General features: G+C 60.2%; 3 protein-coding genes across 3 annotated transcripts; all 3 read left to right on the top strand.

The window, feature by feature from the left end:
- Positions 1 to 22: 22 nt before the first annotated feature.
- On the top strand, positions 23 to 7,172 carry LOC131575693 (zinc finger protein 777-like). Its single transcript, XM_058831509.1, has 6 exons — positions 23 to 169; positions 295 to 693; positions 1,870 to 1,996; positions 3,632 to 3,745; positions 3,936 to 4,046; positions 5,041 to 7,172. The coding sequence occupies exons 1-6, from the start codon at positions 146 to 148 to the stop codon at positions 5,949 to 5,951; spliced, it is 1,686 nt and encodes a 561-aa protein (XP_058687492.1). The 5' UTR covers positions 23 to 145; the 3' UTR covers positions 5,952 to 7,172.
- A 2,652-nt stretch (positions 7,173 to 9,824) lies between these two features.
- On the top strand, positions 9,825 to 20,848 carry LOC131575689 (zinc finger protein 777-like). The gene is made up of 6 exons (XM_058831501.1): positions 9,825 to 9,980; positions 10,767 to 11,159; positions 12,312 to 12,438; positions 12,861 to 12,974; positions 13,914 to 14,168; positions 15,966 to 20,848. Exons 1-6 carry the CDS (start codon positions 9,957 to 9,959, stop codon positions 17,057 to 17,059), a joined length of 2,007 nt encoding a protein of 668 aa, XP_058687484.1. The 5' UTR covers positions 9,825 to 9,956; the 3' UTR covers positions 17,060 to 20,848.
- A 1,432-nt stretch (positions 20,849 to 22,280) lies between these two features.
- LOC131576756 (E3 ubiquitin-protein ligase TRIM7-like) lies at positions 22,281 to 25,120 on the top strand. The gene is given in 6 exon segments (XM_058833766.1): positions 22,281 to 22,820; positions 23,154 to 23,658; positions 24,545 to 24,563; positions 24,626 to 24,688; positions 24,691 to 24,948; positions 24,951 to 25,120. Coding segments are annotated over 6 exon segments (1,323 nt in total). The 5' UTR covers positions 22,281 to 22,512.
- The last annotated feature ends 722 nt before the right edge of the window (positions 25,121 to 25,842 follow it).

Genomic DNA, 25,842 nt, shown 5'->3' with positions numbered 1-25,842 from the left:
GGGCGCCGCCGCCGCCGCTCCCAGCGCGCCCCGCGCCCTCGGCATGGCCGCTCCGCCCCGCCGCTGCTGAGCCGCCGCCGCCGCCCGGCCCCGCCGCCGCCCGCCCGCGCCGCCGCCCCGCACCGCCCGCGCCGCCCCCCGCGCCATGGCCGACTGGGCCCCCGCTGAGGTAAGCGCCACCGCCGCCCCCCGCCTCCCCCGCCGGCCGCCGCCCCCCGGCCCGGCCCCGCGTCCCGCCCCCCCCCCCCCTCCGCTCTCTGCGGGCGCGCTCACCGCCGCGCGTTCTCCTCTCAGGAGCTGGAGTGCATGATGGAGCCCCAGGAGCTGGGCCTGGAACAGCCGCTGGCCGCCCCCGAGCAGGGCCCCGGCGGCGAGGCCGAGCTGCCGGCCGCCGAGATCTCCCTCACGCTGGTCACCGAGATCCAGGCCGTGGACAGGAAGGTGGACACCCAGGCAGCCCAGCTGATGAACCTGGAGGGCAGGATGAGGATGGCGGAGACGAAGCTGATCGGCTGCGAGAAGACGGCGGTGGAATTCGGGAACCAGCTGGAGAGCAAGTGGACGGCGCTGGGCACCCTCATCCAGGAGTACGGGCAGCTGCAGAAGCGCCTGGAGAACATGGAGAACCTCCTGAAGAACAGGAACTTCTGGATCCTGCGGCTGCCCCCGGGGGCAAAAGGGGAAGTCCCCAAGGTAATGGTTTGCTGCTCCCCGCTGCAAAATGGGGCTGTTCTGCACAAATGCTGGGCTCAGAACCCTGTGCCCTGTGCTCACAGCCCCATATCCTGTGCTCACAGCCACATATCATGAACTCACAGCCCCATGCCCTGTACAGCCCCATCTCCTGTGCACTGACAGCACTATCCCTGCTCTGACAGCCCCATATCCTGCTCTGGCAGCCCCATATCCTGCTCTGGCAGCCCCATATCCTGCTCTGGCAGCCCCATATCCTGCACTGGCAGCCCCATATCCTGCTCTGACTGTCATTTATCCTGCTCTGACTGTCCCTTATCCTGCTCTGACAATCCCATATCCTGCTCTGGCAGCCCCATCCCTGCACTGGCAGCCCCATATCCTGCTCTGGCAGCCCCATATCCTGCACTGGCAGCCCCATATCCTGCTCTGTCATTTATCCTGCTCTGACTGTCCCTTATCCTGCTCTGACAATCCCATATCCTGCTCTGGCAGCCCCATCTCCTGTGCACTCACTGCTGCATCTCCTGGGCAGCTACAGCCCCATCCCTGCACTGACAGCCTGATCCCTGCACTGACAGCCTGATCCCTGCACTGACAGCCTGATCCCTGCACTCACAGCCTGATCCCTGCACTCACAGCCTGATCCCTACACTCACAGCCCCATTTTGGGGCAGTACAGTGCTGAGAGCAGTTCATGGCTCCTCCCCATCACTGTCTTCCCTTCAGCACCCAGAAGCACCGGCACAGGTCTTGCTGTGTTGATTTCACTGCTCATGCACATGTGGTCTGGGAGGGATGTCACAAATTCCTGTGTTTGGATCATGTGGAATTTTGTGGCTCAGCCCCGTGTAACTGGGAAGGTTTAGGAACATCCCCAGTGGCTGTTCAGAGGTGATGAGCAGCAGAATTGTGTCAAAAAGGAGGTGAAAAGGAGTCTGTGCAGGGAGCATAGCCTTTGATAGGAGGAGGCTGAGCAGGGGGAGGTGACAGACGGGTGACAGGGGAAATCCCTGTCACGTCCCTTGAGGGATGAGACACATGGAAAGGGGCAGATGTTCCTGCCTGGGACTGTCCTGCATGACACTTGAGGAGTTTGAGCAAGAAAACAATGAGAAAAGATCCCCAGGTGTTTTCTTAAATGAGAAACAAACCTCATGGTGCTGCTCCTTGCAGGTCCCCGTGGCCTTCAACGACGCCTCGTTTAACTTCTCTGAGGAGGAGTGGAAGAGCCTCAACGAGTGGCAGAAGGAGCTCTACAGGCACATCATGAAGGGCAACTATGAGGCCGTCATCTCCATGGGTAACGATGGGCCAGGGGTTGCCCTCAGCCTCCTGGCACAGAGTTTTCCTGGGAACTGGTGGATGGAAGCAGCGCTGGGTCCTGCAGGATCAGGGAGGGGGTGGTGAGCTTTGGAGAGGTGTAACACAGCCCTGGCAGTGAGCTCAGCTCTCACAGCCACACTGAGGGTGGAAGGATGTCATGAGTGTCACCGCAGGGACGGTGGCTCCCTGATGCTCCCTGCAGCCTGACGAGTGCTGGGATTGTGAGGAGGAGGAGGAGGGGAAGTGAGAGGACCTTCAATCCAAGCAAAGCTGGGGAAGAGGGAAGCTCCTTTGTCACGCCAAGGTCCACAGATCCACTGCACTGGGTGCCTCAGCCCGCTGGCTGCTGAGAGCAGCACAGGGTGCCCTGTGCCCTGCCTCTGAGGTTCCTTCCAGCCCTTTCCATGGGGAGTTGTGCAGACTTCCCTTTCCTCTCCCATGAGGGAGAAGTGATGTTTGCCTGGATGCTCTGTCCAACCCCAGGGATCGAGTCTTGCTCGGGTGCTGCGGGATCTGCTGGGGCAGAGCTGGGGAGAAGCAGCAGCTGAGGGCCAGCTCTGCCTCCTGCTTTCCCCTCAGCAGCTCAGGGCAGTGCATTCCCAGCTAAAGGAACGCGTTCCGCTCGCTCCTGCCAGTCCTGGCCACGGGAATGCTCTCTGGGGAACACGTTGCCTTCACAACATGTTCCAGAAATGACCTTGCCTTGGCTGGACCGGGGGTGGGAGCGTAGACACCGTCCCTGGTAGCCAGACGCTTCCCTGTGCCGAGTCCAGGCTCATCTGCCTCCCTGCCATCCAGCTCTGCCCAATCCAAGCCTTTCCTGCTTTGTTTTTTCCCCATTTATTTCTTTGAACAGAGGTTTCCTGCGGTCCCTGTGTGTCAGGGAGAAAGGTGAAGGGTAACCATGGCCCCCATTCTCCTGTTTCCAAACCAATCCCCGCTCCTGAGGCGTGGGAACGCAGCTGTCCTGCTGCAGGGGATCTGGGGATCTCTGAGCCTGGGGCTTGGAGAAATGTATCTGTGCTTCATCCCAAGGTTTCCCTTCAGAAATGAGGTTTAGGGCTTGGCTCCTGTGTAAGACAAACGGATCCACCAGAGCAGAGGTGGAATTTAACCCCCAGGGCCTCCCACATGTCTGGGAAGTGAAGTTTTCTGCTCTCCACTCGAGGAGAGATGGTGATTGTCCCCTTTCCCCCACCAAAATCCACGAGCAGCCCGTGACACGGACGAGTAGGACGGAGCGGTCCTGGCTGGAGGGAACCGCACGGGGAGGGCAGTGCTGGCAGCTCTGGTGCTGCCCCCGAGCTGAAGTCCCCATTGTAATGGATCCGCGGACCTTAGCGGAGAGGAGAAGACAGGAGAGCCTGCAGGTAAGCCTGGGTGCCTTTTCTTACTGTGCTCCTCACGCTGCAGGCTGGGAGGTGCTCCTCACCTGAGCAGAGCGTGCTCCTGCATCCAGGGCCCACGCAAGGTGAGCGGGGCAGAGGGCTGAGAGCAGCTTCCTGAGCCTCTCTCGTTCATTTCCCAGCAAAGGAAGGTCGGTGGGCAAAGGCTGCAGAGTTGCTCTCCCTCCAGGGCAGGGGAAACATCCTCATCCTCTTTTTACATACAGACGCTGCCATTTCCAAGCCTGAGCTGCTGACACGGATTGAGCAGGGGGAGGATCCCAACGCTGAGGATCAGGAGGACTCCGAGGGAGGAGAGACACCCACGGACCCCAGCACTGGTGAGCCACAAGGTTCCTGGGACTGGGGGGGAGGCAGATGTGGGGCTGTTCTGTTTTCTCAGCTCTCTCCTCAGGTACAGGGAGACTTTGCTTTCCAGCTTGTCTCCCACCTGGTGTGTCCATCCCTCCTGGAATCCTCTAAAGCAGCTGGAAGGTTGGAGTGTAACTTCTGCTCTTTTCTCGTTCACAGAGTTTTTCTTCCCTGGGCCCGATGACAGCTCGTGGGGTAAATATGAAGAGACTCTGGCTGAAAGCCACGAAGGCTCTGAGGAAGAGGAGGGCATGGAGGTCCCTGGTACATGTGAGTGCACTGAGCTGCTTTGGGAAGTGTCCCTTGCCTAGATATGCTTTTGGCTTCCCAGCCTCATTCCCAGGAGCAGCTCAGCTTTTCTGGATGGTGCTTTTTCCAGAATTTCAGGAAGTTGCTTTGAGTCACAGTTTATACCATGGGACATCCTTCAGCCTCAGGCACTGTACAAGCCCATGAGGAAAAGAAGTTTTATTCCCTTTTCCTGTTTTTTTTTGACCTTTATCCTAAACCACAAGTTTTTAAAGAGCTGTCCTACTTCAGGAACCCTCTTTTTTCCTCTGGCTACCTATCTATAGCTAGATTTTATACATATAATATTACATTACAGTATAATTGAAGGCAGGAAGTTGCTGGAGTGTGTCCAGAGAAGGAAGTGGAGCTGGGGAAGGGTCTGGAACACGAGGATCAGCTGAGGGAGATGGGAAAGGGACTCAGCCTGCAGAAAAGGAGGCTCAGGGGGAATTTCTGGCTCTGCACAGCTCCCTGACAGGAGGGGACAGCCGGGGGGGTCGGGCTCTGCTCCCAGGGAACAGGGACAGGAGGAGAGGGGATGGATGCAGGTTGTGCCAGGGGTGGCTCAGGGTGAAAAATCAGGAAAATCTCTTCCCCAAAAGGGGCTGTTACACATTGGGACTGCCCAGGGCACTGGTGGAGTTCTCATCCCTGGAGGGATGTAACATCCATGTGGATGTGGCCCTTGGGGACATGGTCAGGGGTGACCTTGGCAGTGCTGGGGGATGGTTGGACTCAGTGATTACCGAGGCCTTTTCCAACCTCAACAATTCTGAGATTCCAAGTCAAATCCCTTTGGCCTCATCTGTATCCCAGGACAGAGTAGGTGCTCCCAGCTGGACTCGCAGCCCCGTCAGTGCCAGGCTCTGAGCTGGGTGTGCGCAGCAGAAACCACCCGGTGTCCCAAGGGACCTGTGTAAATAACAGCCCAGTCTTGCTTCCCCAAATGACACGAGTGTCTCTGCTCTGCCAGACGAACAGCCGTGTGATGAGGAGGGCTCCGAGAGCCTGGAGCTTTCCAGGTCCTTGACAGGAAAGTGGGAAGAGGTTTTCTCCAGCCCGGAGGAAGAGATGCAGTCAAGCAGCAAGAGCCAGAGCGGGCCGGCCCCGCCGCAGCGAACGGCCACGGGGAACGGGCTGAGGCGCTCGGTGCGCCGCGGGAGAGACTTGGCCAGGAAGGATCCCGAGGAGGCGGCGGCCGACAAGGGGCCCTACATCTGCTGCGAGTGTGGGGAGAGCTTCCTGGACAAGCAGCTCTTCGCCACCCACCAGAAGGCGCACGCCAGCGAGGAGGCCTGCACGTCCCTGGAGCGCGGCGAGAGCTTCCGGCAGAAATCCAAAGCCAAGGGCCAGGGTCCCTCCCGCTCCAAAGCGTCCAAGCGCCCCGACGGAGAGAAGAGCTCGGGATTCAAGTACGGCTTTGTCAGGCACCAGGTGAACAACATGGTGGAGAGGCCCTACACCTGCTCCCAGTGCAAGGAGAGCTTCAGCCTGGAAGTGAGTCTGATCCTGCACCAGAAGCTGCACACGGGGAAGGGCGACGGGCCGCTGACGTGCACCTACTGCGGGAAGGACTTCCGAGACCTCTCCAAAGCCATCCGCCACCAGCGCATCCACACCGGGGAGAGGCCCTACCAGTGCACCGAGTGCGGGAAGAGCTTCATCCGGCGGGACCACCTGCTCAAGCACTGGCGGGTGCACACCGGGGAGACCCCCTACCAGTGCCCCGTCTGCGGGAAGCATTTCCGCTACAAAGAGTCCCTGAATTGCCACCAGAAAATCCACTCCCGCAACCCGCGGCCCGGCGAGGATTCCCAGCACAACCTGGGCTCGGCGGGCACCCAAACCGACCATTTCTGCGTGAAAAAAGAGACTAAGCAGTAGCCGTGGTGGGGCCGGGGCAGGAGGGCTCGCGGTGACCGTGACGGTCTGGCAGGTGGACGTGCAGCATGATGGCAGGTGACTTGTATCGCAGCTAATCCATGTGGTCATGCTACGAAGCCCGCTTTGGTGAAGCATCCAAGGAATTCCTCTTAAAGACTCTGCTCGGCCGGCCCAGGCAGCTCTGGGACCCCGCGGGGTTCCGTGGCACTTCCACCGCGGCGCAGGCCCCGTGCTCGCTGTTCCCTACGCAGGGTTGGATTCTGCCCGTAGAGAATAATCCCGAGCCATTCTCTGGGGTCCGTATTTAGCAGGTGTTCCCCCACCTATCTTTGTGCATATTCAGGAGTGACAAGCTTTCGCTTTCTTTTTTCCACTCGTTTCACTGCAAGGCTGGAAGCGCGAGGAGGGAGGGAGGGAAGGAAGGCGCCGTTCCCAGCCGGCCGCCCGCTCCCGCTGCGTCGCCGTGTCCCGAAAAGGCTGCGAGGCCAGGACTGGGATGAAGACAAGAAAGGCGAGGCAGAGAGGTGGTCAGGGCACGACGCGGGATTTGTGGAAGGCGGAAAAGCGGAGAGGAGAGCGTGGCAAAGAGCGGGGTGAGATAAAGCAGGTGCAGGAGAAGGGGCTGAGGACATTGGAGCAGGAGGAGACGGGAAGGGCAGCGTTTGGAGGCGTGCTGGGGTCACTCACAGCAGGAGGACACGTCTCCGTTCTTTTGAAGGGTGTCACTGGCACCAGCCGGGCTCTGGTTCCCCTCTGGCCCGAGGGAACGGCGCCGCTGGGCCGACACACGGACTCCTGACAATGAAGGTGACTTTATTATTATTTTTTAACTGGTTTGGTCTCACTCAGGTAAGTCAGACGAGTGAAAGCAGCTTCTCCTAACCCCTGTAAAGAGCTGTTTGGTTTTTAGTTAACCTAGAAGTAGTCTGTTATTATTATTAATTATTATTATTATTATTATTAATTATGATGATGATAATACTACAAAGAAAGGTGTGACACTATATTTCACAGTTGCTCTAAAACACTTCCATGTATGCGATAACTGCCCGGAGTTTTCCAGCTGTTTGTGTAAATATTGGATGACTTCTGGAGCTGTTGGTGTTGTTCTGAGGTGGCTGTACGTGGTGTCTCTTCGCTCTGTATCGTCAGCTGCTGGTTCGTGACTGTGTTTTGTAATAACTTTTGTAAAGTCTGTCAATACAGTGTTTCCATTCTGAATTCTGTGTCAGCCCCTACCTGCAGCTCCCTCATCCTGCTCCTGGATGTTCCTCAGGAGCTTTTTCCAGGCAATTGTGGAACAGGTGAACAGCACAAGCTGAGCTGAGCTGGAGAGCCAGGCCTGTCAAACGAGGCTGCTTGGGGATGCTGCATCTGGGATTTGTGGTTTTAACTTTGCTGCTGCCATTTGTGCAGCCTGTGCCACACGCAGACGGGGCTGTGGACAGCCGAGGAATCCCTGGATCTGTGGTGGGATGGAGCTGGGACATCCCATGCTCGGGATGAGGGAGAGGGAGAAGCACTGATGGCTGTGGCCACCTTGGAGCTGGGATCATGGAATCAAAGAATGGCCTGGGTTGGAAGGAGCCTCACAGCTGGTGCCACACACTCGGTGTTTTTTCCTTCCAGGCTCCCTCAGCCCAACATTCCCCAGGCTTTTCCCTGCCAGAGCTCAGGACACGGAGACATTTCCCTCTCCCCACCAGAGACCCCCACCCCAAGCTCCAGTGAGGCCCAGGGGTTGTTCCAGCCTGGGACCTGGTGTATGAGGAGCAGCCCATGGTCAGAGCCACCATTGGGATGAGGCACTTGGGGTCCACAGGGACCGGGGGGTGCCAGAGTCTCTCAGCCACCCCAATCCTTGCTGGGAGCCTGGGGAGATGGAACGAGTGACCCCAGTGAATCCCCTGAGGTCTGAATGACCCCAGTGAATTCCCCAAGGTCTGAGTGACCCCAGTGAATCCCCCGAGGTCTGAATTACCCTGGTGAATCCCCCGAGGTCTGAATGACCCCAGTGAATCCCCCCCAGGCTCTGAGTGACCCTGGTGAATCCCCTCACATTCTGAGTGACCCTGGTGAATCCCCCAGGCTCTGAGTGACCTCAGTGAATCCCCCCCAAGGTCTGAGTGACCTTGGTGAATCCCCCAAGGTCTGAGTGACCCTGGTGAATCCCCTCACACTCTAGAGCCACTCCATGGAATGGGGCTGAGCCATGTGGGTATGGAGATGCTGGAGATGGTGGGGAGAAGAGGGAAAAGAGCTCAGGGAAGGAGCATCCTGTGGGATCCAGGCTGGGGAGAGCAGGTGCTCAGAAGGTGAGGCTGAACAGAGCTCTGAGCACACAGGGACACCGTGAGGACACAGGAGTGTCCATCTGTGGTCACACATGTGCTCTGTGTGTGTCCACATGGTCACAGGTCACAGACACTCCACGGACATGGCTCTATCCCAATCCTGCTCAGTCCACTCCTGGGAATAAATTCACCTGGTGATCCACAGCCATCTCCATAGGGACAGCGTGGGGTCTCCCACAGCCAGAGTCAGGTCTCCCTCTGCCAGGAGCTGCACTGGGATGTACAAACCCCAGGAGGGACCTCCCTCCATTCCAGAGCTGCTCCTGGTGTCCCCTCCCAATGGATCAGCTCTGGAGAGGGGCTGTGGATCCCTGGGACAGCCCAAGAGGGGCCTGGACAGGGGACACTTAATTGGAGGTCCCCACCTTCTGTCACATCCCTCTCCCCCCCAAGCCCAGGTGACCCATCCCACTTGTCCTCTCCCTTCTTCCACAAACCCACAACCTCCCTTTTCCCACAAACCAAAGGGTTTCCTGCCCTTCCCTGTGCTCCTGCTTTCCCCCCAAGGTGTGCGAGGGCTGTGCCTCCGCAGGGATGGGACTGGGGAGACAAGATGGGTTGGGATGGGATGGGATGAGCTGGAACAGGATGGGATGGGATAGGGTAGGACACAGTGGGACAGGATGGATGGGATGGGATGGGATGGGATGGGATGGGATGGGATGGGATGGGATGGGATGGGATGGGATGGGATGGGATGGGATGGGATGGGATGGGATGGGATGGGATGGGATGCGATGGGATGCGATGGGATGCGATGGGATGCGATGGGATGCGATGGGATGCGATGGGATGCGATGGGATGGGATGCGATGGGATGCGATGGGATGCGATGCTGGGGTCGGGTCCGGCGGGGAGGCCGTGGGAGGGGAGGGGTCGCTCCGTTTCCACGGCGCCGCCGCCCCCGGCCGCCATTTCCGAGCCCGCAGGGATGGGCGGGGGGACCCGACGGGCGGGGCCGGGGGAGCCGCCCCGGAGCCTCCACAGAAACCCCCCGGTCCCTCCCCTGCCCTCCCCATGTCGCACCGAGTCTCTCCCACTTGCCCCTCTCTCTCGCCCCAGCCAAACCAACACCTCCCGTCCCCCTGCACCGCACCCCGGGGCCTTCCCCGTTACTCCTCGGTCCCGCTAGCCCCCCCGTCTCTCCGCTGCCAGCCCAGCTCCTCGGGCAATGCCCCGAGTGCTCCCAGCCCCGTCAGTTCGCCGGTCTCTCGGTGCCCGCAGTCGGCGGCGGAGCGGGCACCGGGCGGTGCCGCGGGGGGGCCCCGACGGGGCGGGGCGGTGATGCCGTCGGCCCGCCAGGGGGCGCTGTTCGGCGCGCGCCCGCCCCGCTCCGCCCCGCTCGGCGCGCGGTCCGGCGGCGGCAGCGCCCCCTGGCGGCGCGGCGGGGCAGCGGCGCGGCCGGAGCGCCGGACCCGGACCCGGACCCGGAGCCGCGCTCGGTGTCGGAGCCGCCGCCGCCCCCGCCCCGCCGCCTCCGCCCGCTAGGCCCGCGCCGCCCCCGCCCCGCCCCCGCCGCGCCGCGCCGCCGCCCCGCCGCGCCGCCCCGCGCCCAGCCCGATGCCCGGCGGCGGGCGGAGGTGAAGCAGCGAGCGGGCGCTGGATCCTCCCGGCCGCGGCCCCCGGGGCCCCGGGCACGGAACAAAGGGCCATGGCCGAGGGGGCCCCCGCTCAGGTAAAGGGCGCCCGCCCGCCGCCGGGCCGAGCCCGGCGCGCACCGCCCGCCCGCGGCTCGCGGGCCGCACGTCGGGGCTGCCGGGCCGCGCCGTCGGGGCCGCGGCGGGCGGGGGGGGCGGCGGGCGGCGGGCGCTGTCAGCGCGGGGGCCGCGGCCGCCTCCCGGGGGAGCGGGCGGGGACGGGACGGGCGGCCCCGGGGGGGCGGCGGCGCCGCGCCGAGCCCGCCCGGGCCTCCGCGGCCGGCGGCGCCCGCGCTGCCGTCGGGGCCGGGCCTGCCCGGCCGCCGCGCCCCCCCCGCGCCGCCGCCGGGCCCTGCGGCCCCCCGGGACGGACCCGCCGCCGGCCCCCCCTTCCCGTGTCACCGCCCGGTCCCCATGGCGACGGGGCGCCCGCGGCCCCCCGGGTGTCCCCTCGCCGTGCCCATGGCAACGGGGCTCGGGCGGCCCGTGTCACCCCGCGCCCCCCCCCTCCCGTGTCACCTCCCGGCCCCGCGCTGTCACCTCCCCCCGCCCCCCCCGCCGCGGCGGGTCCTGCCCGTCCCGTGGGACCGGCACGGGGCCGGTATAAGCGGCTTAGCGGGGACACGGGGACGTCCCCGCCGCCCCGGGGAGCGCTGGGCCCTGCAGCGGCCCCCCCCGCGGGGTCCGCATGGCCCCGGGGATGTTCCCATCGCCCCGGGCGGTCCCTGTCACACCGGACGGGAGGGGCTCTATCACACCGGGAGGGTCCCTATTCCCCCCCGGGGGGGATCCCCCGCCCTGACCCCTCGCCCTTGTGTCCGCAGGCGCCGGAGCCGGTGCGGCCGCCGCGCTGCCCCTCGCCCCTCCGGCCAGCGGCCGGCCCCGAGCGCACCTCGGAGCGGGAGACGCAGACGGCAGAGCTGTCCCTGACCGTGGTGGCGGCCGTGCAGGCGGTGGAGCGGAAGGTGGATTCCCACTCCACCCGCCTGCTCGACCTGGAGGGTCGGACGGGGATGGCGGAGAAGAAGCTGATCGACTGTGAGAAGACGGCGGCGGAGCTGGGGAACCAGCTGGAGAGCAAGTGCGCGGCGCTGGGCACCCTCATCCAGGAGTACGGGCTGCTCCAGCGGCGCCTGGAGAACATGGAGAACCTCCTGAAGAACAGGAACTTCTGGATCCTACGGCTGCCCCCAGGCAGGAAGGGGGAAGTCCCCAAGGTAACGGTGTCCAGGGGTGCGGGAGCCGGGCACTGCACCCGAAATGCTCCCGGAGGGCAGGACTGGGGTGGGTGAGCAGGGACAGCCCCTGCACAGGTGAGTCTCTCCACTGCAGCTGCTCATTGCAGCTTCCCAGCTCATCCCCTGCTGGGACTAAAATATGGTAGGACAGAGGCCTGGGAGGACATCCTGGTACTCAGGCCAGAGGTTTCAGTTCTGCTCCACTGCGCTGCACAGCCCCGGGGGCGTTGACTCTTTTTTTGTTCGTTTTTTTTGCCACCATTTGAAAAAGCCCTGCAGATTTTGTGATTCTTTTGTTTTGACCACCTTGACGCTGCAGAGTCTCCCAGGCTGGGGAAGGAGCAAGTGGGAGCTGCTGCTGCAGGGAAGGGGAAGCTTTGGGATTCAGGAAGGCAGATGAGCTCCATAGGCTTAGCTGAGCTCTGGAAAGAGCCCACCATCAATATTCAGCTCCTACTTGAATTTCACAACCTTCCTGCTAAAAGAGTGTGTGCAAACGAGACTGTGTAAGACATGGGAAAGGGAGCATCTCTGGAGAGAGCAGAGAGGATCAGGAGAAGGTGGGTTCAGACCTGACACCCCATTAGTGTGGTTGGGGGACAGAACTGGAGTGCTGCGTTGCCTCTGAAGACCTCCGCTCCATCACGGCACAATTTGCACATCCTCAATTTATCCTTAGGAATTATTCCTTGGCTAACAAGCTGGGAAGCTGCAGATGGTGAGCACACAGTAACCAGGGATAATGGGGAGCCCTGTGGGCCTGGGTAGAGTTTTCCCTGGACTTCTGGGGTAATTGAATCCGGGAGTTACGTCAGCTCATCAATAGGGATGAGTCCAGCCCAGCTCCTGGGTTTTGTCTCCTTTATGGTCTCCCAAGCCTGATCACTCTGCAGAGAGCAGGGACTCAGAGGAGGAGCTTGGGGTCCTTTGGGGAAATCCCAGTCTGCATTCATCACTAAGAACCATCCATTTGGTTAAGTCCTTCATTCCCAAAGAAATACCTGCTCAGGAGATGTTTTAAATGTAAAAATGTAATGTTTTAAATGTAAAAAGCAGCTCATTGATGGCGTGGAAGGAGCTGAAGCCTGGCTGTGTGCAGGCTCCTGCTTGAACCCGCTGTTGGAATTGCAGGTGCCGGTGACCTTTGATGACGTGTCCGTCTATTTCAATGACAAGGAATGGGAGAAGCTGGAGGAGTGGCAGAAGGAGCTGTACAAGAATGTGATGAAGGGGAACTACGAGTCTCTGATCTCCCTGGGTAAATACGGGGGGTCCTCGCCCTGCTGAGGGACAGGAGGCTCCTTCTGGCTCCTCCTTGGAGATCCCCCTCTGATGAGACCCAAATGTCCCAAACACAGGAGGATGTTTTTAGTCTGGGTTTATTCCAGCTCATGCTGTGGTGGTGTTCTGCCTGGGTGAGGGATGCCCTGTGGGCAGGTGGGCTGGAGTCCTCCCAAACCTCTTCCAGCCATAGTTATGCCATCAAAAACCACCTCCTTCCCCATGGCTGTTGGGAGGGCTGCCCTGCATCTTCTGGGTCTGCAGTGGGTACCAGCCCACACACCCTTTTAGAGGATTTTGCACGTGTGGATGTTCCTGAGCGTCCTGGGAAGAGGTGGAAGGCAATGTTTGATTCCCAGTGCAGTAACCCCTCTCTCCCACCCCTCTGTCTCTCAACAGACTATGCAATTTCCAAACCTGGTGTTTTGTCTCAGATCGAGCAAGGGGAGGAATCACGGGGCAGGAATGAGCAGGACCTGGAGGAGAGTGAGATCATTACTGATGCCACGGCAGGTGAGGCGGCACCTTGGCACCAGGGCAGCCCTGGGTTGTGTTCCCAGGAGCTGCTCATCCCAAGGCTGAAGCAGATGTTGCTGGGAGCTGTGGCTGGTGTGGTTGATCATGTGAAGCCTTGCCTAGGATAAATTTGGCTGGTTGGAGGTTTGATGTCCAGGTACAGCTCAACATAGAAACCAGGACAAGCAGAGCCTGGAGAGTTGGGCACTGGGAACCCTTCCCAGCAAGGGAAGCATCTGCAACCAGACCAGGTCCTCAGGGAACCGGTGTGCCCAGCAAGGAAGGAGAATTGGGTCCCATTGGGAGAGCCCATCCACCCAGAAAATCCTCTCCACCCTCTTTTTGTGTGGATGGTGCCTGGGTTTGGAGCATCCTCCTGGGAAGGGAAGCCTGGTCCCATGCTGTGTGCTGAGGGGCAAGACTGGGCTGGAAATGGGGTACCAGTGACCCTGAGTCCCAGAGCAACTCCTGTGCTGTGATAAGAGGCTGATAAGGAGATAAGAAAGTGGCCTGAAAGAGATGGTGTCACCTCCACTCATCATTCCTGATTTCAGGCTGTGGATGTGGGGTCACACCAACACCCTACTTGTGCTTTCCATCACAAGGATCTTGAAATTAAATTGAGGCCCGTGGGAAGAGGAAAATCACGGGCCCACGTGGAGCTGCAGCTGGGGGACGTGGGGCGGCTGAGCAGTGCTCTGCTGTGGCACCCAAGCTGGGTGGAGCGAGTTCCCTGTGCCTGCAGAGCATCCTGGGCTGGAGCTGGGAGTGTGGCAGGGATGGGTGAAGGGCAGGGGCTGAAGGGAGAGCAGAAGAGGCCGAGCAGATGAAACGCTCAGCGGGATCAGAAGCTGGAGCCGGCAGGGATTGCTGGGAGCAGGTCCTTTGTCCTGGCTCCTGGGAGTGATGGTGAGTGGGAATCTCTCGTTGCTGCAGCTGGAATAAGGGTTGTGATCAAAACGGAGGAGCTCCTTCCTGAAGACAGCCCTGAGAACCCCGAGCTGCACGGGATGTCGGGGCAGTCCGAGGGCAGCTTCCAGAGCCCGGATGAGGAGGCAGCTTGTGAGAGCCCCTACGGCTCCGTGTCCCCACCCAGGGACCTCCCGGGCACCAGCCTGGGGGACTCATCTGAGTATGGAGCCGACTTCAACGAGATCCAGAGGGTCATCGTTCACCACGGGAGCTGCACAGGTGAGACGCTGGGGACACGGCTCTGCACACGTGACAGGAGGTCTGGGGGGCTGTGGTGGGTTAGGAAAAGGTGGGGAAGGGGTTGGAGGTAAATCCCCCCCAGAACCAGCACCAGAAGGAAAGTTTCTGGCTGCAGCAGCTTCCAAGAGTGGCTCTGGTCAGCCCTTGAGCTTGGAGGAGGAGGCAGCACATCCATGGTGGACACAGAACGTGGTCTCTGAAGGCTCCTGTCCAGCTAAGGAGCAGAGCGAGCACTGGGCCAGCCTGGGAAAAGCCGTGGAGAGCAAGGGAAGATGTGTCTCAGGCAGTGTTCTGTGAGAGCCCTGCTCCCAAAATCCAGCTGTGGCAGAGGGCAGGATGTTGGTGAGAGGTGTGGGGGAGTGGATGGTTACACACTGGACACTGCTGGGGCAATGTGGATGGTCCTACAGGTTGCCAAGCGTGGGAATTGCTTGGGGCAGCTCCACAGGATAGCGAAGAATGTGGCTGGAGCTCTGTGGTTTGCGAGCTGCCAGGAGGGAAGGGGAAGGATGAGGTGATTTGTGGAGAGATGAGATGATGGCACCAAGTGTTTCATGTGTAGGATTCTGCCAGTGGAGTGGCAGATACAGGCCAAGTCCTACAGATGTGCTGTCAGGGTGGGGATGGGAGAGCATGGAGAGGAGAGCTTGGGAACGATGGGTTCCGTCCTCCTGACGGCTTTGTGGTGGTGTTACACAAACCAAGGCACAGAGAGTTGGGCTCTTGAGGGCCTCAACTCCGTCTTGTGGGTCCTGTGGTCTGCTCAAGGCTTTGTGAGGGAAACCAGCCAAGCCACCAGTGGGGCTGGAGCTGATCCTTGTCCGAGAGCTGCTGCTTCTGCAGGGTGTGGGGCCTGGCTGGTGGGGCTGAGTGGGAGCTGTGGCCATGCTGGTCAGGATGGGGGCTGAGCTACAGGTCCATAGAGGGGGCAGGGAGAAGGAACTGGGTTTTCCCTTCCCTCGGAGGGAAGAGGGCCATGGCTTTGACACATCCACTCCCATCCATTTCCTTTTCTTGGGGATGCTCTTCCTGGGAGAGCATTTAGGCCTGGCCTGCAGTCCAGCATGGGGTGACATGAGGGATGCTCTGTGGGCCATTCCTGGGGCTGTGCTGGACACAGGTCCTGCCGTGTGTCCCTGGGATGGCTGCTCTCACCAAACAAAATCCCCAGCTCACTTTTGGCCTCGGTGACACGAAGAGGGGCCTGGCCTGCTGCCATCCATCCTGCTGCCATCCATCCTGCTGCCATTCCATCCCACTGCTGGGTGCTCTGGGAAGGAGAGGGGTGGGTCTCTCTCCACGCCACATCGCGGCGAGGCTGAGGGAAGGGCATGGTCCCCTGTGGGCTGTGCTGTCCCCGGAGCAGAGCCAGCAGCCCGGTGCCGTTTCTGCCGAGCGGTGCCGTAGCCCAGTGAAACGGCGGCACATGGAGCTGCTCTGAGATTACTCAGCCACCTGAGCCCTGGCGAACCCACGGCGCTTTTATCCCCCACATCCTGCAGCAGCACGAAGTTGGCAAACCTTTTGGCAGGCAGTCGGAGCGCACCCATCAGAGGAGCCTGATTGGGGGTGGTTTGTCTGAACTCCTTGTTCAGGGGGCACACGGCCCATCCCAGTGCTCTGGGCTGCAGCTGTCTCATGTCGGGGTGCTCGGGCAGAGCAGGCAGGCACAAACAGCTGTGGGAGCCCATGCAGATGTTTCTGTAGCAGCCAGGGGTGTAGGAGGCTGCCCCGTCCAAAACACTGACCCTAACGCTGTTCAATTTTCCCCCTCAGAGGATGGGATTGTGATCAAGACGGAGGAAGAGGAGGAGGAGGAGGATGACCCCGACACGCTGGAGCCGTGTGCCATGTTCTCGGGCCGGAGCGAGCCGCCGGCGTTCCCCAGCCACGAGGCCGGGCTGGGCTGCGAGGCGCAGTGCAGCTCCAAGGCGCAGCCCCGCAGCCTGGCCGCCCGCGTCAGGAAACCGTCGGCCTGCGAGAGGGACTCCGGGGACATGAAGCCGGCCAGCGGCCAGCAGCGGAACCGGACGCGGGAGAGACCCTACATCTGCCCCGAGTGCGGGAAGAGCTTCATGCTCAAGATCAACTTCATGATCCACCAGCGCAACCACCTCAAGGAAGGGCCCTACGAGTGCCACGAGTGCGACCTCAGCTTCCGCAACAAGCAGCAGTTCCTGCTGCACCAGCGCAGCCACACGCGCCGCGGCGTGGGGGTCCCGCGGCGCCCCGAGCACGGCCTCAAGCCCCCGGCGCGGCCCCCGCCCCCGGGGAAGCCCTACAAGTGCTCCGAGTGCGAGAGCAGCTTCAGCCACAAGTCGAGCCTCAGCAAGCACCAGATCACCCACGTCGGGGAGCGGCCCTTCACCTGCGGCGAGTGCCGGAGGAGCTTCCGCCTGCAGATCAGCCTGCTCATGCACCAGAGGATCCACGCCGGCAAGAACGAGATGGCCTTCCTGTGCCCCCAGTGCGGCAAGAACTTCACCCGGCCCTCCCACCTGCTGCGGCACCAGCGGACTCACACCGGCGAGCGGCCCTACCAGTGCAGCCAGTGCGAGAAGACCTTCAGCGAGAAGTCCAAGCTCACCAACCATTACCGCATCCACACGCGGGAGCGCCCGCACGCCTGCGCCGTCTGCGGGAAGGGTTTCATCCGCAAGCACCACCTCCTGGAGCACCAGCGCATCCACACGGGCGAACGGCCCTACCACTGCACCGAGTGCGGCAAGAACTTCACGCAGAAGCATCACCTCCTGGAGCACCAGCGGGCGCACACCGGCGAGCGGCCCTACCCCTGCACCGAGTGCACCAAGTGCTTCCGCTACAAGCAGTCGCTCAAGTACCACCTGAGGACGCACATGGGAGAGTGAGGGGCTGCCGAGGCTTCCTCTCCCTCCCTCCCTCCATCCCTCCCTTCCTACTCGTCCTCCTTCTCCTCCACTGATCTCTCCCACCCTCCCTCCATCCATCCCCCCCCACCCCGGCTCAGGGCATGGACATCAAGGAAGCTTTGTGTGGTAGCGCCGCTGGTCTGGTGGAGACTCGGCTGATTGGAAATAAATTAATGAATTAAAGCAAGCAACGCGCGGCAAAATTAAAAGATTATATATATATAAAATTAACAGAAGCAGCTGATTTAGGGGGAATCCTCACCAACAAGCAAACCACCGACAAAAGAAACCTGTACACAGGGTGTTTTGCCAGAGTAGGACTCGTAACTGCTTTTTAAATCTACTGTTTGGTTTTTTTTAATAAATGTGGAGGAACTTTTATTTGATAAGCAACCTTAGGATGGGCAAGATTTTATTTTTCGTTTTGGTTTTTTTGTTTGTTTGTTTCTTCTTGGTTGTTTTTTTTTTTTTTTGTTAACTGCTCTGTAGGCTGATTCTGGCACAGTCACTTTTTGTCCAGGAGCTCTGTGGAGGCGCTGCCCGTCCGGGCTGGATGCGACAGGAGGAGCTCCAGCCGGGGGGAGGTGAGTAATTAACAGATGCAGCTGATGAGGAAGTTCTGCGTGTGTCTAGATTGGAAACGCTGATAGGTGCCTGCCCGGCTCGCGGGGCTGTGATGCACTCCTGAATTATACAATAGAATAAAATTCTAGTTGCAGTAAAAGATCCTTTTTCTGGTAGGACCCCTCCGCAAGGCTCCTCCAAACACTCGTTCCTAGTTCAGTCCTGCCACCGGGGGCATTGGGGTGCTGTGGGTGTGCCCATGGGGTGCTGTGGGGTCTCCAGGAACAGAGCAAAGCCTTGTTGTGTTTACCTGCTCTGCTGTCCTTGAGCTGCTGCTGGTGGCATTGTTCACATGCTCCTCAATGGCAGGAGAGGCAGAATTCCTGCCCAGGCGAGGAGCAGCTCCAGGATGGCTCCAAGGAAAGACCTCCCCGTCCCTGGGCACCTCCTGCCAGGGTGGGTGGGACATGATCCATCTGTTGGTCTGAGCCCCTGTTTGTACCAGCTCGGTTCCTGGTGATCCGAGCTGTCACCTGGCTGGGTGAGATCCATCCAAAGGGCTGGGCTGGGGCTGGGGTGGTGGCACCAGCTGGGCTGGGGTGGTGGCACCAGCTGAGGCTCCAGTGGTGACACCAGCTGGGTTGGGGTGGTGGCATCAGCTCCTCAGAGCACACCAGGCTCCATCCCGGTGCTGTCAGATCTCGTGTTGGACAGTGGCATCAATAAAGAGCGATGATGGGAGAAGTTGTTGGGACCTGTTAATGGCTTTGCAGAACCAGTCCTCATCCAGGACTTTCCTGGTGTGTGAACCCCTCCTAAGTTGGGATTTATGGCCTCTTCTGTGCTAGGAAGTGCCAGAGGGCAGCGCAGCCACGTGGAGCTGCTGAGAGCCGTCAGCTGGTCACCGCTGTGGGTGGGAGCATTTTGGGGCTGCCAGGACAGGCTCCTGCCAAGGTTCCTGCCTTCCCACTGCTGGGGTTGTGCCTGCAACTCCCTGGAAGAAGTTTGAGGTTTCAGGTCAGGGTGTGATGTCTGACAGGAGTTGACACTTCCACCTCTGGAAGTTGGCCAGGTTGGACAAGGCTTTGAGCAACCTGAGATAGTGTTCCTGCCCTTCCAGGGAAGTGGAACAAGATGAGCTTTGAGGTCCCTTTCCACCCAAACCATTCTGGGATTCCATGAGAAGTGCTGTGGTGGGGCTGATGTCCTGGCAGGGAGGTGTGGGAGCAAGAGGGGAGGGCCTGGCTGCAGCCCTGTGTCCCTCAGCATCCCTGCATCCCCCTCACCAGGACTAAATACAATTATGGAGAAGAAGGAAATGAAAAGCAGAACTGATTCTGCTACTCAGCGGCTCATGTCCGTCACACTGGCAGCGACACAGACCTGGCAGAATCCTTTTTTCTTCCTAAAAATAGATGAATTCAGCTTTTTATTGGCAAAAAAGAAGCTGAGGTGCCTGGCTGTCCCCCGCAGTGCCAGGACCTCGGTGTGGCCAGGCTGGCAATGCCCGTGCTCTGCTCTGTGTCGCTGGGCCCCACACAGCAACTCCTGCCCCTTGTGCTGCTCCTCACCCAGCACACACGGATCTAACAGCCTCAGTCGCTGGACACTGCCAGGATTTAACAACATCCTGGTGACCTTGAGCAGCTCAAATGTCACCGATCCGTCTGCAGAGACAGCTCCCGTGCCAGTGGGACAACACGGCCATCGTAGCCCTGAGTGCAGGTGGCAGTGACTCTGAAAACCACAGTGGTGGCAATTAAGAGCATTGTCCCATGGTGGGACACTTAACTTGACAGCTCCTGTCCTGCAGCTTGGGCTGGTGACACCCAGCCTTCCCTGGCCTGGGGTGCTGGAAGAACTGGACACAGATGTACCCAGACAGCAGCTCCAGGAACAGGGGATGAGCAGGAGCCACTGCTGTCCCCACCTGGGTATGAATGAGCAGTGTACCCCCGGGCAGCACCCCACAGGCTCCAGATGAGTGGGGACATCAGGCTGTCACCCCGGGGTGCTGCAGGGACAGTGGGCAGGGGGCTGGAAGCACGACCTGGGAGCCACCGGGGCAGGGAAGCTGGCAGTGGGGTGGCAGGGATGCTCAGCAGGGCACGGCCATGGCAGTCACTGCCTGCAGAGGGATTCGTTCGACTGCTTTGTGGTGCCCCCGAAAACACTCCTTGGGCCCCGGCTGGCAGCACGTGAGGATGGAGGAGGAGCAGAACAGACGGCTGAATACGGGGACTTGGTTTTGGGCACCCAGCACCCTCCGGCACTGAGCCCACGGCAGCAGCACAGAAGGGACAATCTGGAGCCGCAGCAGGCAGAGAAACACGAGGCAGCTCGAGGGGCTCTGCTTCCTTAAGCGCTGCTGCTGCTGCTGCTGCTGCTGCTCTCCGGGTGTTTTGGAGCTGGGGTGAGAGTGAAGGAGACGCTGGGAGAGGCAGCCATGCGGTGCGGGGATGGAGGCTGGAGCCTTCCTGCCCGGGAGCAGCCGGGGCTTGGGGGGATTTCAGGCGAGCGGGCCGGGGCCGGCAGCGCAGGGCGGCAGCACGGGATTACCCTCGGCTCCCGCACGGCGCAGCTGCCGCCCCGACACAATCCCTTAAAACTGCATTAACCACTGCATTAACCCAGCCCGGGTGGCCGGGGAGCGGCTCCGGCGAGAGCCAGGCCCCGGGAAGGATCCCAGTGCAAGGCCTGGGGAAGGGATTCCCGACCCGCCGCCAGGGCCGAGCCAGGGCGAAGCTCCCGGACGCGTTCCAGGTTATTAATGACTGAATTAATTTAAGCCGAGCATCCGCGGGCGCTGGCAGCACCGTGCCCCGGGGGAAGGCTGGGATGAAGGCTCGCACCCTCTCCCCAGCCCTCCCCTGCTGCTGCATCGCCGCTCGCGTGGGCTGCCCACGGGCACGCCTGTGCAGCCACGGGCACACACAGCGAGCCCCGAGCCCCTGTCCCACCTCGGGGTTTTCCTTCTCCTTCCTCCCCTGCTTGCACACACGGACACGCGTGTGTGTGTTCTGAGATCCAGGCACAGGAATATGCACAGGGAGAGACGGGGTCGCTCCCACGCGTACACACACACCCCCAGAGGCACACACACACACGTGTGTGATGTGTGACACGGATGTACCCTGGCGCACACACACGTGTGTGTAATAACACGGATATGCACACTCACACTCTTACACACCCAGCAGCGCCGCCCCATCCCGTCTGTTGCCGTCTGTTACCATCCGGCGCTGCCACGGCTCAAGATGTGCTGGCTCCGGGCGAGCAGCCGGCTGCCGACACCACCTGCCCGTCGTGCCCGGGGCCGTGCGGGCACAGCCCGTGCTGGGGCCCCGCCGCCTGCCCGGGCCCGCCGGGGGTGGCGGAGCGGCCGCGGTGCCCCAGCACGGAGAGCTCCTGGTGCTGTTGGAGCCCTGCAGCGCCGAGCCCAGCACCGCCGGCACCGAGACCGCCCGGGAGCTCCGTGTATGGGGCGGCCGCAGGGCTGGGTGTCTTCGCTGCCCGGGGTGGGGTGGCCGAGGGGCACAGATCGGGCTCGGCCACGGGTTGGGATCGACTCCACGCACGGGCAGGGTCCCCTCTGGGTACAGGTTAGTGTCCTGTCTGGGCACACGTCTGGGGTCTGCTGTGGGCGTGAGCTGCTCTGGGTACGGGTCTGGGTCCCCACCATGCATGGGTGGGTCTCCTCTGAGCACGGTCTGGACTTCTCTCAGGGCACTGCTCTGGTTTCACTCCACACACAGGTTAGGGTGTGTCCCCTAGGATTTGGGCCACGGATTTGGGGCCTCACCCAGCTGCTACCCTGTCTGGAGTTTGGGGTCCCCATCTGTGGGCTGGGGTCCTGTATCCCACCCTGCTGGGGCTGCTGGTTCTCCCATCGCCTGGCCCAGCCCACCCAAGAGCCCAAGTGCCTCTCACTGCTCACCCCTCTGTGTCCCCTTGTGCCCCAGATGTCCCCAGCCAGGGTTTCTGCCCCGCAATGTGGGCTGGGGTCTCAGCTCACTGCAACACAGGAGATAACTCAGAGCATGAGGAGTTTTTTAATACTCCAGCAAATTTATGGAGCATGTCTGAGTAACTGCTACTGTCACTGCAAACCTCTTCCCAGAAATCCCACTTCCAATGTCGAAAGTTGTTTTTTCTTATTAAATAAAAATTTTAAAAAAACAAACCCAAACCGCAAACTCCAGGGATTCTACATGAAGTTATTCCAGAAATGTTTCTGGCCATAAGAGCTGTGGATGGGGCTCTCCCCAGCCTGACTAAAGTGAGTTTGGAGAGGTGTGTGCTGTCTCTGAGCTCAAAACCCACTCCCAGGCACTCAGGGGTCCCTCCTAGTGACTCCCCAGACTGGGATTGTCCCCACAGGAGTTGTTTGGTGACATCATCTCCCTCCTGTGAATGTCACTCCAAAATTACCAGAAATGCTTTTTTTTAATCCCTGCCCTAGGAGACACTCCAGAGCAACCTGCTTTTTCTACAAAAACAGAAGGAAAATTTGAAGCTCAAAGAAGACCCAAAAAGACCTGCTGGTGTGTGATCCTCTCCATGCCCCACACTGCTCACCCACCTGGCTCCCCAGGAATGTCCCATCTTTCCCTTTCCCCATATATACTTACCTCCTAATCCATGACAACGTTCTTTTCTCTCTCCCTCTCTATCCATCTCATATGGCCTCCTTGGGCTCAACAACATCCAGACTCTCTCTCTCCGTTCTTTCCACTTGTGCTGTACAAAACCTCTGCTCCCCTTGTGTGTGATCCTTGTCCCCTCTCTGCAGCAGCCGTGTCCCTGTGGAGGCAGCTGGAGGCTGGCTGGGCTCAGGGCCTCTGTGCGGTGCCTTGCAGGTGACGGTGATGTTGGAGTTGCAGCAGGTGCCCGAGACCTTTGAGGAGCTGCAGCAGTTCCTGAAGGAGCAGGAGAAGATCCTGCTGGCCCAGCTCAAGCAGGTGTCCCAGGAGCTTGTCAAGAAGAGGTACAAATACAACTCCAAGGTTTGGGAGAGGGAGTCACTGCTGGACACGGTGATTGTGTGGATTGAGGAGAAGCAGGACCAGCCGGTGGTCGAGTTCCTCATGGTGGGGCTGCATCCCCCACTGGGTGCTGTGACCCCTGGGGGGCTGGGACACCCACCTGGCACCCTCTGCAGCCCGAGGGCCACGCTGTGACACCGTGCTGTGCCCGCTGTGGGTCAGAGCCCTGAGGGAAGGGAGGGTTGGGGTGAGGTGTGGGGTGACCCCCAGCCCCCTTAACCTCCACTGTAGCTCCTTGCCCCTCAGCAGTGCCAGATCTCACCTGTGTTTTCTCTCTTCCAGATGCTGGCAAAATCCTGAGCAGGTATGAAACAGGCTTGGTGTCCCTCTCCTCCTGCACAGCTCCTTTGGGCAGAGGTGTGGGAGCGCTGCAGGAGCCAGGAGGGAGGCGGTTTGCCCTGCTGAGTATTTGGGATTTCATGTGATGTTCCCAGGAACCAGAGGCCACTGCACCCCTCCTAAAGATGGGGTTCCTGTGCTGATAGCTGGGACACAGCTGCTCTGGGTTCTGTGGCTGCAGAGATTTCCCTGTTTCCTTCCTGGGCCTGGCTGGTGGCTGGGCTCAGAGCTCCTCTCCCTTTTGTTCCCCTCAGCTGTGAGGCAGCCCCAATCCCAGAGCTGGTTTCCCTGGAGCTGCAGAGGAGCATTGAGAGTGTCTCTGAGATGAGCCAGCTGGTTGTGGACATGGTGGTCAAATTCAAAGGTAAAACTCTGCTGGCTCTGTGTTGTGCTTCCCCTGGGCTTGGCTGGCAGCAGGAAATCCTCACTGCTTGGTGCCTCTGCCTGGGGCTCTGGAGCAAAATGCCTGCTCCAGATGGGAACCATCCCCAAGGTGGGCTTTGCTGGAGCCTGGAGCTCCACATCTGGCTTGCTGTCCTGATGGGGAGCAGGAAAGGTGCCACAGGAGAGACACTCAGGCATCTTCCTTTCCTTCCAGTGAACCTGCAGAGCGAGATAGACAAGGAAAGGGTAAGTGTCTGGAGCTGATGAGCACGAGTGAGGGGGAAAACCTTTCCAGGATGAGTTTCCTCATATTCTTGGTGCAGAGATTGGCTCACACCACATGTAAACCCAGCATCTGTCTAGAACTGAGTCCTATTGTTTTCACTAGGCCTGCTATAAAAATCCAGGTCTGTCCTCGTGCCAGGCAGCACCAGGGACGCTGTCCTGCGACACCAGGCAAGGGCCAGGACAGCAGAAGGCTGTGTCAGGCTGTGCCCAGTTAAGCAGAGGGGCTGTACATGTTTTTAGCTGGCATTTAGGCATGATCAGAAGTATTTTTGCAGGTGCTTGGGGCCCACATGATGCAGCATCGCTAGGCTGAGGTCTGGCCGGCACCATTTGTGCTGAGGCTGCCTTCCATTCCCAGTTTTTGGGGTGACGCATCTGAGCACAGGACAGTCGTGCCTCAGTTTCCCTCCCGCAGTCCCGGAAGCAGTGGGTTTAGCAGAGGGTCTGGGATGGTGACACTGCACAGTGACACCTGTGTGGCCTTGTGGGATGGCCACGGGATGGCAGCAGAACATCCCTGACGGATGGGCAGCTCCGGCTCTGCAGTGAGCTTGCCTGCTTGCTCGGCAGAGCAGCGTCCCGAGCTGGGTGAGCACTTGTCACAGGAGCAGGGACTGGCCTGGCCCTCTCCTGCCCTGCAGCAGTGCCTCCTCACACCCACGGGATACACTGCTCCCACAGGCAGCAATAGCCAGCAGATCTGGGAGCAGATTTAGCAAAGCCCATCGTGTCTGTCCCCTGAATGTGAGGAAACTGCCTGGCTCAGTCCTGCCTCAGGGAGTATCTTTTCACCAACGTGGGGACAGTAAGGGTCCTGCATCCCATGCCCCCCCTGTGCTCCCAGGACACATCCCAGTCCCATGGTGCAGGGTGGAGAGGTGCTGGTTCTCAGCAGGCACAGACTGATGTTTCTGTCATCAATTAGAGAAGGTGACGCTGGACCCAGAGATGGGGGGCCCTCACCTGAGCCTCTCACAGGACCACAAAACATCCGGTTCAGAGGTGGAAAACAAAACCTCCCTGACATCTCCAAGAGCTTCATGGGCAGCCCCAGGGTCCTGGGCTCCCAGGGGTTCATGTCTGGGAGGCATTACTGGGAGGTGGAGGTTGGGAAACAGAATGTCTGGGCCCTGGGGGTGGCCCTGGAGTCCGTGCTGAGAAAGGAGTCGTACATCATGCCCAGATCTGAGAAGATCTGGGCCCTGAAACTGGACTGGGAGGGCCAGTACAAAATAAACTGCATGCCCCCTGACCTGCTCAGAGACTCAGGATCCACCTGCACTACAAAGCGGGCCGAGTGACCTTCTACAACACAGAAAACATGACGCAGATCTTGAAGTTTGAGGCCACCTTCACTGAGAAAGTCTTCCCATATTTTTGTCTCTATTCAGCAGAAACCCAGATCTGGCTGTGTGACTGATGGGGTCAGATGGCTGCTGGGCCCCTGCAGGGGAGCTGAGCAGGGAGGAGGTGTGGGAATGACATGGCATCACGCTGCACACTCACTGCAGCTCTGCCTGGGCTGGATCCCCTCTCCAGTTTCCTGCATCTCCTCCTGCTATGTCCTTTGGAGCATTAAAGAAGTGCTGTCCTGCCTGGGGGTGTCTACGTGCAGGTATCCTGGCTAGATCCCATGGTGATGGTGTCCTACCTCTCCCTGCGGGCACTGAGGCCATAGAATAACCAGGAGGGAGGGGGGAAGAGGCTCTGGTTTACCATGGCAGCCTTTGGCAGCAGTGCATGGCTTGTTGCAGCCGTGCTGGAGCTGGAGGATGCAGCCACCCAGCACACAGCCAGGCTGGAGCAACGAGCTGATAATAGTGGTGATAAATGCTCAATTGTAAAAAGGCAAATGTTCAGGGAGGGAGTGTGGGAGTGAGGGCATACCTGGAAGAGCAGCTGGAGCCGGGGGTGTGACGGGGATCGCTGAGATCCGGGATGCTCAGGGAAGGAACAAACACCTCGGTTCTTATCCAGGAACCGGGAGCATTGTGTGACTAGCGGGTGGCAGGGCCCAGGCAGAGGGACACGGGTTGTGGGTCGTGTCCTGGAGATCCTCTGGATCCAAAGTGATCAGCTGGAGACAGCAGCCTCCAGAACCACCGGAGAGACATGGCACAGCATCTGCCAGGGACCGGACAC

This window comes from Poecile atricapillus, chromosome 2 (assembly GCF_030490865.1).
Source record: "Poecile atricapillus isolate bPoeAtr1 chromosome 2, bPoeAtr1.hap1, whole genome shotgun sequence".
Taxonomy (NCBI): domain Eukaryota; kingdom Metazoa; phylum Chordata; class Aves; order Passeriformes; family Paridae; genus Poecile; species Poecile atricapillus.
This window is presented reverse-complemented; position numbering and strand designations above follow the sequence as displayed.

Coding starts and splice junctions, on each gene's coding strand:
- LOC131575693 (XM_058831509.1), top strand. CDS start 146: ATGGCCGACTGGGCCCCCGCTGAG. Junction 1,997..3,631: donor TGAGGCCGTCATCTCCATGG/GTAACGATGGGC, acceptor TTTTACATACAG/ACGCTGCCATTTCCAAGCCT. Junction 4,047..5,040: donor CATGGAGGTCCCTGGTACAT/GTGAGTGCACTG, acceptor CTGCTCTGCCAG/ACGAACAGCCGTGTGATGAG.
- LOC131575689 (XM_058831501.1), top strand. CDS start 9,957: ATGGCCGAGGGGGCCCCCGCTCAG. Junction 12,439..12,860: donor CGAGTCTCTGATCTCCCTGG/GTAAATACGGGG, acceptor GTCTCTCAACAG/ACTATGCAATTTCCAAACCT. Junction 14,169..15,965: donor TCACCACGGGAGCTGCACAG/GTGAGACGCTGG, acceptor TTTCCCCCTCAG/AGGATGGGATTGTGATCAAG.